General features: G+C 36.2%; 1 protein-coding gene across 1 annotated transcript in view; it reads left to right on the top strand.

The window, feature by feature from the left end:
- LOC118742089 (ataxin-8-like) overlaps positions 1-15,577 on the top strand; it is a 141,681-nt gene extending 126,104 nt beyond the window's left edge. The window contains exons 2-3 of the mRNA XM_036474052.1: positions 12,175-12,558; positions 15,546-15,577. Of these exons, the coding sequence (XP_036329945.1) occupies positions 12,189-12,558; positions 15,546-15,577 (402 nt within the window). The 5' untranslated portion in view covers positions 12,175-12,188. The remainder of the gene's footprint in view (positions 1-12,174; positions 12,559-15,545) is intronic.
- The last annotated feature ends 427 nt before the right edge of the window (positions 15,578-16,004 follow it).

Here is a 16,004-nt window from a genome sequence, read left to right as displayed (position 1 = left end):
GACTGTTTACAGCAAAGATTTCTTTCTCAGGGTTATGGGGTAAGCGGATGAAATTCAATTAGCTATGCGAATGTGTGGCTTCCGAGGCTAAAAAAACAACAGCAACGAAAAAGCAATGTAGAGGTTTCTATTCACCGAAGAGCGACCACCAATTTTTGGGATTTTAATCTGACCATGAATCAACCAAGAGGCCTAGTTGGTTCTTGTGCGAACCTCTAACCATTTCAACCACGGCGGCTGCTGAGGTTTAGCTTCAAACACAGCTTGAAAGTGTTTCTCCCTTATATAAAAAACCAAAACAGTGAACGCTTTTAACACCGGAAGAATAGAAACATTTGGTATGCTGGAAGCGCGCACGTTACCACTCGAATCCGCACAAACCATTCTCATTACAAAACAGAATTTGTCAGTAGAAAATTTTGTCAGAACCGTGGCCTTATGTGAATTTCGAGTTTCCATAGTTCATTATTCCTTCCAAGTGCCGACTTACTCATCCATAGTGTTGCGAATGCTTTTAACTGATATGACACACTGCTGGGTAACAACTCGATAGCTCTACTCAGTGCTGAGTTACCCATCACATAGGGATGCAAAATAGACGATCATCATTTTCTGCTACTTCTGATAAATTACAACTACGACCATTTCTAGTCTTTCAGCGAAAAAATTCATTTCTTTTTAAAAACTTCTGCATACCTTGCCGAGCCCTGACGTTACACACAAGAAAACCACTGCTGTGACTGAAATAATCAAAACAGAATTGTTTCAGGCTAATTCGGTGGCCATTTTGTTGACTCTTTCGTATTTATAGAGCCGAGTATCCTTATTTCCCACCTTCATATTCGAGAAGTAGTGTGTTATTCTAAGTCCAAAACTATTTATATTTTATATCATAGACCTGTTTTGAGACATCTAAGAAAAAGTTCTCCGAAGTGCTCAGTAAACGGTAATTATTTTCACCCCCGAAAAAATAATTACCTTTTAAGTTTTCACCGAGGAGGAACGAGCGACAGATTTTTCGCAAATTAGAGAATATATTCCTATAGTCCTCGCGTACGGCAGGTTAATCTGTGAAGCTTTCGCTTTTATAAAAAGCTCCATATCACAAATGACAGTTTTTTTCCATCATCTTAAAATGCAGACCTTCTTTGAAGGCATTCATTTATTTGTACTGCTCTGGCATTAGCGTTATCTAAGTTCCGTTTCTTTAATATGTAGTCTCGTAGAGCGCTCTCTCTCTTTCTCTCTATTTAACCTTGGCCTCTCTCAAGTCGTCGTATTGCGGCAGTTGACAATACCAATGACTTCCTAAAGCAGTTCCTTTCCCAAATTAGTGAATTTTCCACTGCAAAGGGCGAGTTACCGACCCAAAATGTTGGCTTGGTATTAAATTTAAATGTGTAATTATTTTTGGTAGCAATTATTTTGTTCCTTTTGTTGCTCCATCTGTGTTTTTCCTTGCTTCGTGCATATATACATAACTAGTAGTATACATACATACATAGTCGCTACTAAATATATTAACTTAGCCCCTTTTAATTTGTAACTCCACTGTTTTCTTGTAATTTCCAATTACATTATACATATTTACGTCATTGCACTTAAAATTCCTTGCTCGCTTTGCCGCTTCTGTTGCTGTTGTGGTCGGTGTGTGCTTGACATTTTCGTTGTACTCCTCTGGTTGGTGGTTGCCAAAAGTTTGTCATTAATTTACATATGTATTAACTATTTTAGTAGCGCTCGCACGAGCGCCGTGTTGCTCTATGCACAAGCTACAACTATTTTGTTTTGCAGTTTTCTTGTTAATCGCTATTTCATACATATTTATTTCACTACTTATTTTTGTGGTTGGTTGTGGGTGCTCGTTTCTCTTTAATTTTATGGTCGTTGCTGCCTTTTCCGTGTGCAAGTTTTTATTACTTTTTACATATTTTTCAACAACGCCATCAAATGGTTTTTAAATTTTAAATTTCAATTTTCACTGTTGACCTTTTTAAAATGTTTATTTTTGTTGTTCATATTTTGTTGTTCATATTTTGTTGTTCATATTTTGTTGTTCATATTTTGTTTTTTTCCCATCTCAGCCCAACCAAATTGCCAACGATATTTAACGGTCACTTAATTGCTTGCATAATAAAGCGCAAAAGCGATAAAAATTAATTATTTTACGGTTACTCATACCACAGCGCGGCCTTAATTATCATTAGTGTGCGGGAGTCAGCAGTCGGCAGCAGGCAAATTTGTATGCATACATATGTATGTATGTATGTACGTAGGAGGTGTGGAGGTATGGAGGTATGTTGTGAAAAAGGACGTAATTAATGTATTTATAACAGCTTTGGATGTTGGAAATCGTTGCTGAGTGAAATAAATCCTTGCAAAATATGTACACGTAGTACATGCATATATGCACATTAGGGTGGTCCAAAAATGCATGTGCAAAAGTAAACTCGGAATTTTAATGCTATCGCCCCCTAGGATTATTCTATAACGAAAAAAATATAGCCCGATTTTTTTCAAGTAAAAATATATTTAGAGGTGGCTCAAAGTTTTCCACTTATTTTATATGAAAAAAACAATTTTTCGTAGAAATGGTATAGAAGTCTTGAAAATCAAAATTTTTCGATCGGAAAACTTTTTTTCTCTTCAGGAGATTCCCAATAATAATACCCGATTATTTACTTAAAATTTTTTTCATAGTAAATAGATATATTTTATAGGTCCGCCTATACGTCTGAAAATGCCAGAAAATGCAGGGGGGATACAAAAATCAGAGGTGGTTATTGTTTGCTTAAAAATTACTTATTTTCCCATATAAAATACATGGAAAACTTTGAACGCTTTTGAGTGACCTGTAAATATTTTTTTTATTTGAAAAAATAGGGGTGCAATCCCAGGGTGTGAGAGCATTAAAGTTCTCACTTTACATATTTTGGACCACACTAATGCGAATACATACGGTCAAATGCAGCCTGCAGCCAGGCAGTGACGTCCTTAAAACACTCAACAAATTTTTTGTTCAGAACTGGTACGAATTTTGTGTCAAAATCAAAGTAAAGTAAAATATACTTAACTTTTTTAACTGCCCAAGCGACCTGTTCGCAGATCTCCGGAAGAGTATGGCCAGCGTTAAAGCCTCTACCTTATCGGCTGTGGCGGTGACAGTAGCAGCGCCAGCAAAATGTAATTTTTGTGCATCCTAATATTTTGGACTTCTAGCGGGCCCTATGCTGTCTAAAAGTAATGCAGGGCGTACTTGTTAGCAACTGGCGATGACCACTGCGATCGTGGTACTTTGCGTATGCCCAGCTGCTTTTCGTAGATGCTGGAGTTCTCCTCAACTTGTCAAAGTAGAGATCTAAGAGTGCTTCATAATTTCGCGAGACTCCTCCAAGCCTTGGGGCACTGTAAAAATTTAAATTAATTATCCAAGATACCGTACGAATTTTCGACAAAGTCCAATGCGGCTGCTATTTTTGTTTAGATGTCAGTCCAAAAATCATTGCAATAATCTGAAAATCAGTAAGCCAGAACTTGTTCCACAGATAGCGGCCTTTTTCTATGGCCTTTTCTATAGGCCAAAGTCGATATCCGCGAAAAGGTAAGTAGCCAAAGTCCATTTTGGGGTTCAAACCCCCCCTAAAGCTAATAACCTCAAGTACAAATTGTATCTTAAAGCTAAGAATCCAGCTCTCAAGGAAATTGTAAGAAATATTTATTATAATTTCTGTTGCCTGAAAAAGCGCTTTGCTTTTGCTGTAAATTTCTATGAGGAAATAAATATACGAGCATTTTTTTCCTGAGAGCTGCAAACTGATTTAAGAAATTTTGGTAGAAGAAAACTTCTTTTCCATTTCTCGTCCGTCGTTTTATATGAATTTTTCGTTTTTCTTGAGAGTTCAGTTAATTTTTTCGGTATTCGAAATATTAAAAAAATTTAGCAATCGTGAAAACTCACCATCTCTATCGAAAACCAGAAACCAGAAATAGAAAAAATGAACATAAAAGTGCAAAAATTTATAGAATCAATAAATTTATGTTTACTGACTCTTTTAAAATTTTTTATTAGGTACTTTTAAAAGTTGAGCGCATCTTGAGTTTATAGAACTTTTTATTAAACAAGTAGTTTTTAAGGAAAGAACACAACCGACTTCAAATTTAGGGGTACCGTTAATTTCTTCATGATCCAATCATCGGATCTCTAAAACAAATTACGGGACGACCCTTGAGGTACCATCTTCAAATCGGTTCACGTGGTCAAAAGTTATGTATTCCGGCGTATTGATAACATCCTCTTTTTTTTGAAGTCGGTTAAAAGTGTTTGAGTTCTGTTAATCTTATGTAAATAAAGTGCAGTTTATGGGTTTTAAAACGTTTATTTATTTATTACATACTGTACATAAAACTTGCATGAATGTATTTTAAAGAGCGTATTATCTGAAGCAAATTTTCAGTATTTTCCGGTGATATATATTCAGAAATATAAAACCCCCCCTAAAATATATTCGTGGGTGCGCCCCTGCATACTGATATGTCAAATGGTATTGTATTCCTTTCAAGCTGAATAGATGGGTTTAATGGCAACTACTTCCCACCCGACCGGGGCCTCAGGACTTTAAGTTATAGATTATATTACGTAATGCTTGGAAAAGTGTACAGTAGTGCATTTTAAATCATATCCTCTCTAAAATGTTTTGAAAACTGCTCCTTTAATTTTGTATCCCTCAGAATCTTAAGAAAACTAAAAACTAGGATTTGACTGCTATTGATAGAGAGCGAGAAGCAACGGCGACGTCACCACCATGCGGTGGTGAGTGGTCGTTAACACGAGAATCTCATTAGATAGATCGTGTCGGTGGCTGGTTGAGCTATAACACTTATGACAATTTGTTTTTTTTATGAAATAATTGAGTCTTTTGTGGTAATTTCTGTTCTTAACCGAAACGGGTTTGCGCCAAACAAAAATTATGTAGTACCCTAATATGCACTTTATTTCAAAATGATACATATACCTTTATACATATTTACAATATGTACAATGTACATACATTCCCGCACAACTTAATTTCATTATTTTTCACGCTTGTCTGCTTCCAGAATTTTCATGTATTCCTGTTCATTTACGTTCATGATTCACATTTCCATCTCCGCACGGTCCTGGTAACATCAGTACTTAAACACATAAACATGTCCCATATTTTAATTAGATGTTATTAAAATGTTGCAAAATAAAACACTTTTCACGCCTTACTTCATTAAACATAAACGGAAATTATGGTTAATAAATTACAAAACGTCATTTTTTGCCTTCGAGATTAGACGGCCAGATGACTTAACAAATAAGAGTTCACAAAAAAAAACAGACAAAAGTTTACTGACTGACTGACTGACTTTTGGCATATTTAAAAAACTCGCCAAGTGAAAACTGGAGGCTATGGTGTTCTGGAGCGCTTTGATTCCAATCTTGATCATACAAATTATTGCGCCTTCGAAATGGGTGCCGGTGGCTACTTCTCTATCGACATTCCCTGTAGGCAAGAAAGAATAGGTTGGACGGTGTTATTGGAGAAGAAAGCAGTGATCTTTTACATGGTAGGATCAAAACTTCAAAGTAGAGTGGTTGGGGGGGTTAGCTTTGAAAATCTTGCCTGATTACTCCTACAAACTGCAGGATGATGAGGTGTAATCACCTCAACATTTTCTTGTTTTAAATTTTTGCGTATCTGTCCGAACTTAGAGCAGACTTGCGATGAATACTGTTTTCTGGACTAATAGTTTTCATATTTACGTTTCATGACAATTCGCAAGGTATGCAAAATTTATGTTTTTTTGCGTTTAATTTGAAACATTCGCAACACCCTACATTCAACTCTCACCATAGTTCTGATATATTTCACTTGGACAGGATTCCCATGATGAGTAAACACTGCGGCCATATTTACATATGTATGTATGAGCAATTATGTGCACATATTCATATGCAAATGTGTAACTAATTCGATTATAGTTATTTATTCATACGAGTTTCTAATTTATTTGACTATGCAATGGCCTAAATATGTACATAGAAATATATGCGTGTGTTTGAATACAAAATATGGTTTATAAAATTACAGCCTGCACGCATTCTAATACATATATTATTTTTGTTACTTTTCAACGCATTTTCAATTCAAAATATTTGCATTCATGCATACATATGTATGTACATATGAATGTATTTTCACTTCCACCAAATTATCACTGACTGAATTAACTCTGATTTTATCGAATTCTGATTGTATCATTGCGAATAGGGATTAAAATTAAAACCAAATTAAGAACAAACTCTAGTAAATATTGGTTTATTTTCGATATTTGCATATTTTGGATTACTGATTTTTAATGCAACAATTAACAGACTGCACGCATATGTGTATATAAATTAATACATCATTTTAATAAGTAAATACTTTAAAAAAAATTTAAAATCTACAAATCTAAAATTTATAGCAAACTAAGTTCATTCTTGTTATGAGAGTTAATTATTTATTTACAAAAACTTTGTAACATTAACTATGCATGTATTAAAAGAGGCAAGCTAAAAGTTATTAAGTGTAGTTTTCTCATGTAGATTTTAAAATTTATCTGCCCTTTAAACACATTTTTTCAAAACAACATTTTAGTTTGAAGGGCAGATAAATTTCAAAACCTATTTTTTTTTCTAAATAAATGCGAATATTAGGTATTAAATAGAAATTAACTAAGCTAAACGGGAAACTCGAAGGAACGATGGGAAAATTTATTTCCAAGTTACCTTTAAAATACTCCCCTTCAATAGAATTAACTGTACATATGTACACAATTCAGTATTAAAAATCTATGCTTGTTAATTCTCACTTAATCCTCAGCGCCAATATTCCTAAGTGCGCTGCTGGTCGTTAAAGTAATTTTCGCATTAACAGCCTTTCATTTAATAGCCTTCAATATAAAATCTCTCTCAAATATTCATGCGTTTTTATTAAAGACTTATGTATGTATATATCTTGTATGTTATAGCTTTTAGCAGATAGATTAAAAGGCATAGAAAATATATGAAATTTGAAAAAGAAAAGCAAAACCAAAATCAAAAAAACTGCATTAAGAAAAAATAAAATAACTTAGTGCGAAATCTGGTGAAAATAAGATACGTATGTATATTAAACAATTAAGTGAAATGTAGCACATATACAGAGAAATATTCGTTTTCCAATTTGTAAATATTTAACGTTTTACTTTTAAAAATGTTTTGAACCAGATTTTGCACCTACAAAATGCATATCGAGTGTTGAGTGGAAGATCGACCTATCTCGGCAGCCAGTTCGAAAAGACCCTATCTCAAAAAAAGTTTCAAGAACGCCCTATTTCAGAATTTTATTGAAAATCACCCTATCTCAGAATTTGGTTGAAGAACCCCTATCTCAGAATTCGGTACAAAAACGCCCTATCTTACTTCAAAATACATATATTGAAAATGTGCTGAGATAGGGCGTCCTTCAACCAAATTCTGGAATAGGGCGTTCTTGAAAAGTTTTTTCAGCTAGGGCGTTTTCGACAGCGAAGAGTGAACAGAGGTATTTCGCACATCATCTCTGCTCTGCATGTTCGTCGCAAACGACCTGCGAAAGCAGCTGGAAAGGAACAGAAAGTGATAGATAGCGGGTCAGTTAGATTTCTAAGTCCCTCATGTGATTTGAGCCAAGTTAACTAGCAACCTCTTTTTCAAACCTAGCAAGACTGAACTGTTTTTATTTACTAGGAAGTACAAGATTCCGAACGTAATTCGGCTCTCCATTGAAGGCCATTGTCTGCTTCTCTCTGATAAGGTTAGTGCGTTGCCCATTATTTCTTCTCTGGCGCTTAATGCCATGCTGAACACATTATCGTTGATATTGCACGAATTCACTTAAGGGATAATTTCGGGAACATTAAACTTGTTCTCAGAGAGATCGAAACTTGATTATAGGGTAAAGTTTGGGAGAACGGGCTGTAGCGTTTTTGAAATTGAAGTAGCTACCATTAAGCAGGCATTATATATTTTGTAGGTGTGTTAAAGACGTCCCAGAAAAGCTTCTACAGCTTACATGTAAGATGATTAGGTTTGCACAACAGTCCAGTTTTGTAGCTCGTATTTCTTAATCAAACGTGAAGAGCTCTTGGAGTTGAGATTAGCTGTCAACACAATCGCTACCTATCAAAGAGAATTTGTTTTAAATGTTATCTATATTTCCGACTAAAATAAATTGGATTGGCAAAAAACTAAGACACCTCTCTACGAATATATCTCGCACTTGAGCCTGGGCAAGTGAACTAAAGATGTGCTTTGGAGAGATATGACCTTAGCCCAATCTTCAGCTGCTTCTTTTGCCTTACCTTCTTCACTATTTTCTGACAGTGGGCCTAAAACCCGTAGAAGAAAGTACTACTTATTAATGCATGTGGCTCATGTATTCCGGTTGACCTAAGAAGCAGAAAGCTAATTTTAAAGTAGTCAACGGGCTAGAAGTTTTTTGGTAATCGGTGCATACAATTAAACTTCCACAACTCCAACCCATGGCTCTTAAGATATCATATACTTCGCCTTCAGATACCGAGCTTTATTTTCTTAAGTAAAATATGAAGCTTTGCCTAAATTTTGATATGGACTCCGAATTCTGACCTAGAGCTGGATGTTTAGCCATCAGAAAAATTATATTCGAACCTCTACTACCGCACCGTCCACGCGTAAATATTTGAGTATTCACTCTGCGCGGATGGAAAGTAGGGTATAAAATTCGTTTCGCAGAAGCAATCCATCTTAAAATTATACGTTTTTACTCAGAATGGTACACCGAAGTAAATTTCAAATGAAATTATGAAGTACGCTTCCTCCTATTGGTTGCATCTATGTAAATTAGAAAATCAACATCAACAAAATAACCATAACCAACTCAACAGATAGCAAGTCTTCTAACAAAGAATATAAATATGTACTACATATTTAGAACAAGTTTTTAGACAATCACAACAAAAAAGTTCTGCTTAGAGAAGCGCACGGGAGAAGAAATTAAATTTGAAAGGAAATTTAATAAAGTTGATGGATAAAAGCAAAAAACCGGCTATATTTCCTGCAAATTCTACATACATATGTAGGTATATATTTACATATTCACGTACATTAATTAGTATTGTATAATGCAATCTGAATAACTGGCAAGCAAAAACGGAAAAGCCCTACGCAAATGTACTTACTAGAAAAACTATACAAATGTTACTAGCAAAGTGTTGTTTTGCTGTTGTTTGGCTACAACATTTGAGACTCAATAAATGCAATTTCCTTTGTTAATAAATTTACGCAACAGCAACAAAAGAGAGGGTACGTAAATGCAGCCGCAGGCAAACTCCGAACATAGTAGCAATCTGTTACATTTTCATTAAATAGAGAACAACTTAGCAGTACTTACATGTGTTGTACATAGTTTGTGGAGAAAGAAATAGAAAAATATATGAAAACAAGTAAGAAAGTCTAAGTTCGGGCGGAGCCGAACATTAAATACCCGTGAAAAAAACATATATTTAATACTTGCGCCGGGTATTTAATGTTCGGCTCCGCCCGAACTTAGACTTTCTTACTTGTTTTTTTTTTGTAAATAACATTAAACCAAAGAACAAGAGCCTGCAGTGATGAAGAAGTTTGATGTTATTTAAGTTGTAAAAAAGTTCTAAAAAGGGGTTTTAAACGGTTGGAATTTCTTGAAATTAAATGTGCGACGACGAGCAGTACTAAAATTCTGAATTAATTTTATTTTAGGCGTTTAGCCTGTCCAAAAAATTATTAGCTCGCAGAACTCATGGGGACTACACTGAGCGATGGCGAACCAGCTCATAAAACCATTTGTCGTTCGGGGGTGAAGTTAAATTATAGCTCCTTACATCTGCTCCAATTTTTTTCTTTGGAATTTTATAGTTTAAAGTTTGGTTTGCAGTGTGTAGTGACATCGAAAAGGGTTAAAGGCATCAAACGAACGAATGAAGATATTTATCATTAATATATGATTGATAAAACTTCATTTCTTAAGTGCTGAGCCATTTTACCAATTTGTTGGCCTTAAGCTTCTGAGGTCAAATTGTTAAAAAAAGGTTATGTAATTTCATTTCACTAAACTTTGCCACGCGCAATAAAATTAAATTAAAGAGGCCAAACTCAAATTGAGCAATACGTGCATACATACTACATACATACATTGAAGATGTAGCAAAAAGGTTTTCCCAGAAATCGTTATGGCTGTCTGTGTGCATAAACACATACATACTCATGCAAAGCTAGTCTCTCAATCAAGTACTTATATGACCATGAGCATAGGTGTGGGCGTAGTATCGGTTTGCTTTTGCTTTTGTTGGCAATCGCTTTGGTCGATTTTGCCGACGCAACGACGCGTTGCACATCACAACATCCGCCAATATATTTCCGGTTTGCAGTGAAGCGTAGGCAGAAGTACACTAAATCGCACACAAACGTATATGTTTACGTACTATATATGTCGCTGCTTGCTATGTTTGAGTTCCGGTCGCTTAACGAAAAATTTTGCATGTGAAAGCAACAACAAAGTTAGCTAGCACGGATAGACGATAGCGAATTTGGTTGTACCTCATTGAGTTCGTTCGTTTCGTCACTCGCTAACTGATGGCGAATCGATGACGGCTAATCTTAAACGCCGATAGAGCAACAACTATGCAAACACAAATAAACGTTAGTGTTGAGCGGAAGGCGGAGTAATATGCCAAACGTACGCCCAAATGGGCTCCCACAAGCGCACGCACACACATCCAGGAACGGGAATGCATAACTACATTGTTAAGGCAAAAAGCAGGCTACTAAACGCCAACAGCAACAATGTGTTAAATGCGAATTTATCGGCGTCAACGGTGTAGAAAAAAAATTGCCGACAACTGCCAATAAAGTTGTTGGCTGGTTATGCGAAATGTATATTTTATGTAGGTTGATGTAAAACGAACAAAGGGTGGACGGTGCAGATGCGAAATTGCATACATAGCTTCTTATATAAGTACATACACATGCGCCACGCATCCAATGGCGTATCACACTTCGAAAGAATCTGTGGGATTCAGACGCCCCCACATGAACTAAAATCGTCCAAAAAAATCAAGCAAGCTTCTCGCTGACTCTTGAATCACAATAATTTCTTTGTTTGCATCTGTTTTGAAAATACCTCTAACAACGATGTGTCTCCTAATTTCCACGAATCTTTTAAGACTATTATCAGCGGCTCAGTTGAGTTTTTCTTAGTAGAGACCTCTCTAATTCCAGGGTTACGGCTTCTTGATCACTGAATCGTATTTTAGGTACTTACTGTTACCCAATCTCACTATCTACTCAAAAGCCAATTGGTTTGTAAATCTCTGCGCTCTCTGACCTTAGAAGGTTAAGCATTGATAGACCTCGAAGAACCGATGCAAATCCCAATAGGACGGAACTCGACTTGTTCACAACGAACAATAAAACATTGCACGCGATTCTTCCCTTTAATTGGAGGAAAGTGTACACCTGGAGCTTTGTGATAGAGTCAAGTACTTGGCATTGATTCTAGATGGGAAGCCTACATTGAGGCCTAACGAGGAAGAAGAAAGCATCCGCGGCTCTCTACCGGTAAACTGGGCAATTAATATGGATATTTTCTGGCTCTATGAAACAAAAATTAAGCGCACATAGTTTCACGGAGTTTCCATCTGAGGAAAGGCACCAGAGCAGACTACAGTAGTGAAAACACTGGAGAGGCGACAACGAACCGTTATAGTGGGAATCAGAGTCCTACTAAATATCACTCTCACTAAAGCACTTAACGTCATGTTAGATATGGACTGGTAACAAGAGCTCTGTTTCTTCGGACATCCATACCAGGCCTCTTGCCCCTCTCACAAAGCTTATGGATGCACCAATGTCTTCAACTATCAACATAACTGTTACTAATGCAGCAAGCAGCAATGTATTGCTAGCAGCCATTAAACTTACCTTTACTGGCAATTTTTATAGCCTACTTATAGGCGCTCACACGTGATTCGTTACATTCCACTCTACTTCAACTAATCGAATACACTTTTTCTCTTATCGCTTGCACAACTCCTGTACAATATATTTCTCTTTTGTTTTCCTTTTAGGTGGGCCCATTATCATGGCATGCAATGTACAACCAATACAAAAACAACAACATCAGCGGCAAAACGAACAGCACAACTCATTAGAGCAGCAATGTATTAGGCAACTGCAAAAGCAACAGCAACAATCATCTTTGCCACAACGTCATCAGCAACAGCCACATTATCGAAGTCAGCAGCGGCATCTCCAACAACAACAACAACAATTGCAGGCAATCAAGCAGCAGCGCAGTTCTGCAGAATGCCAGCAATTGACGCAACAGCGAACGCGCTCGTTGCATGCAACGCTTAAATTGTTGCAACGACCCTCGACCACCGTAACGCTGTTGTTGCAATTGCTGGTGTTGTTGTCGGCAAGCCCAACGGCACTTGGCGAAGGCAATGTCGGTGAGTACCTAAGCAACTGTTGTTTCTTTTTTTTGTAACCCACTGGAGGAAGAAAAAACAATAAACAGACACATCACTACTTATCGGCATTCACACACAGATCACCGCAAACATTTACACATATTTTCTATGTATATATATAGGGAAATGTGCACTCGCACGAAAGTGAATATACATACATATGTATGTTTACAGGTCAAAGCTCAAAACAATGAGGGTTTAAATTCCTGCATCGCTCCCTCAACGCTGTCAACTAAATTGCGCTTGTGCTACTTTGTTCCCGAAATTACTAACCGCCTTTGTTATTTTCGAAATTAATTTGCCCCAACACGGAGGGGGTTACTTACTACATACATATGTATGTACGTGCATATGTACTTACATAAGCTTGCAGCAGATAAAACGATTGTTACAATGAAGCGCCTTGCGGCTGAGTGCTCGCAGTTGCATTGAGGTTTGAGGAAACAGCATGAAACATTTCAATATGCATTAGGGAAGCCAATTTCTGTGGTTTTGGGAAATTTACCTTTATAGCCGCAAATTAATTTGGTTTCAAAGGCTGGAGTGAATGCAATTGAGGAGCGCTTAGTGGTAAATGACCATCGAATTTGGGGGTTAGATTGACGTTTTGATGTATTAAAACTATTGAAGAACTTTACTTTCCTCCAACTAATGTGCACCCCTTGGGAAATAAATGTGCTTGATTAATGCAATGGTATTGGTTTTTTGCGGAAGTTGAGTGAAAACTATTTGCCTTTAATGAAACCACGAGCCATGTAATGCAGAAACACGTAGACGCTGGCCTGATTCAGTTTAATTAACGTATGTATATAGTTTCCTTAACAAACTGCAGTTTTAGTCATAGCCAGCCAATGCAAGGGCTGACATAGTTTCATATCAAGTACATAGTTGTTTAAGTACCAATAACAGTGTGGGAAAAAATTTCCCACAGTATAAAAAAAGGTGCTGTTCAGAAAAATATTTTAATCAAAATAAGAAAATTTCTTATCTCTCAATTTAACAGAAAATCTCGTATCTCCCCGATTAACAGGAATTATTTTTATTTAATTAAAAGCTTTGGACAATTACTGCATCGCTGCTACCAGCAATTCGTTGAAACTTTCCCACTACAAGGACTGCTTCACTTCACGGTGATTTAAAAAATGAAATCAGTTTTTTGTACTGGTTACCGGTTTTATTGGTTGTTTTGGTCCTAGGACCAACTTAACAACTTATTTATGCAGGCAATGTGGCTTCTACCATCAATAGGCAGCTAACGAGTTGCCGGAATAAACTTAGGCAAATGGAGGGTTGCGAAAATAGATAAGAACAAAAGTCACGAGATATGGTGCGGTGACTATCCGTACTTTATTTCGAAAGGCAGTCCTCTTTCTTTATGGGCTGTCCATTGACTTTATTTATTTTTCTAAAAACCGATACGATATTAGACATTAATGCAATTCACATATTACAAATTTTGAAGAAAGAGCAGAGAATACCTACATAAAAAAAGTTGGAAAGCTAATTCTTGCCATTTACCTTCTCGAGGCGAGTGCATTTACCATTCTTAGGGTCGTTTTCTCGAACGCCTGTTAAATTTGTCTACCCGTTAAATTTTTTTTATTGAAGTTGCATGTGAGCCGCAAATTTGACGGGCGGTCAAAGCACCCGTTAACTTTAACAGGCAGTCGAGAAAACGGCCCTTAATAACGTTTGCAGTAAGAAATAGAACATTTATTCAAACTTTAAATTAGTTTAAAATTAATCAAAAAATCAACTCAAAATTTACACTGCGAGAGGAGGAAAGGCCTCCTAAATGAGAGCTTTAATATTGCCACTGAAATAAATAAACGTGCTAGGCCCATACAAGGAAGAAGGTAATGTTGAGTGTGTAGAAGAAGAAAGCGATAAAGACAAAGATTAAAATAAAAGTAAAAAACCTAAAGATAAAGACAAAGAGGAAGAAAAATTTAAATACTTTGAATAACTTAGTGAGAGGGGAGACCAGTATGTTTACATGTATGTATTTATATAAAAAAATATTTATTGGTTCAAAAAAAGGTGGGTAGGCACTGTGGCCAATGGTAGCTATAGGTGAGTACCACCTCTGCATGATTGTAAGTCAAGCAGCGTCCGTGCATCAGACTAGGTCGAGCATACTTTGAAGTGCCATCTAACATGGCAGTTGAGAAGTGCATGTGCAAAAATTTCATAAGTTTCATAAAGGAAATTTTTGCAAATGCAGCGGTACATAGCATGTATTTAGGCGCCTGTAGCTCGTTCCTGTAACTCTTCTCTACCGATTATTTCTCCACTGGTAGAGAATAAACGTCATTATCTACTACTCATTAGCAGTAGAGAACAAGGCGACGAATTCATATCTCAATTCGCCTTGGTAGAGAATTGTTACAGAAACGAGCTACAGGTGTACTTAACAAAATGACAAATATGTAGTTGAAGAAAAGGATCAAGATAAAGATCAGGATAGACGTAAAGGAAAAGGAAAAAATAAAGTTTAAAATAAAAAGATAAATATACAAATAAATAAATAAAATGGTAGATTAAGAAAAATAGATAAAAAGAAAATACAAATTGATGAATGCGATATGTTATGTTATGTTGTCTTATTCTATGTTATGTTTTGTTATGATATGCTATGTTATCTTATGTTATGTTAAATTTCGTTATGATATGCGATGTTATGTTATGTTATATTATATTATGTTGTTCAACGTATTTCAACTCAACTCACCACAGCTCACTTCAAATCATCTCAACTCAATTCACCTCACTTTAACTCACCTGAACTCAACTCACCCCAACTAGCGTCATTTCACCTCAACTCAGCTTATCTCACCTCAACTCAACTCACCTTAACTTATCTAAGCTTACCTAACCTGAACTCACTTACTTCAATTCACATCTCCTGAACTGGACTCAGCTCAGCTCAAGTCACCTTAACTCACCTCAATTCTCCTTTATTTTAGTGGTTGAATTTCAACTGCTGGGCGAACTCTAGTTATTCTAATCTATTCAACAAAACTTAAGCTTATTTATACCCAGCCAATTTTGACAGTCACTTCCCCCTCCACCCCTCCACTCCACCCTTTTTCCAGTCATTCGTAGATTCAAATTTCTAATTGAAATGTAAACAACCAGAGGAATGCATCCAGTTGAATTTGCATGACGTGACAATAGCTTTGAATTAATTAAAAATCATTCCTGCCAAATTGAAAGATATGACATTTTCTTATTTTAATTAAAAATTTGTATGAACAGCGTGCTACATGTTTTCACTGTACTAACCTCAAAGTATGCAACTTGAACTAAATGCATTTTGCCTCATTCGCATACTCGTAAAATTCTCAATCGGTCTTGGTGCCCAAACACTCAAGTCAGCTAAGTTTATTCGTCCTGCATACAAATTTTAGAGCCACGGCCCTAAG

Source organism: Rhagoletis pomonella, unplaced genomic scaffold, assembly GCF_013731165.1.
Source record: "Rhagoletis pomonella isolate Grant_MI unplaced genomic scaffold, Rhpom_1.0 Rhpom_scaffold_00006, whole genome shotgun sequence".
Lineage (NCBI taxonomy): Eukaryota > Metazoa > Arthropoda > Insecta > Diptera > Tephritidae > Rhagoletis > Rhagoletis pomonella.
This window is presented reverse-complemented; position numbering and strand designations above follow the sequence as displayed.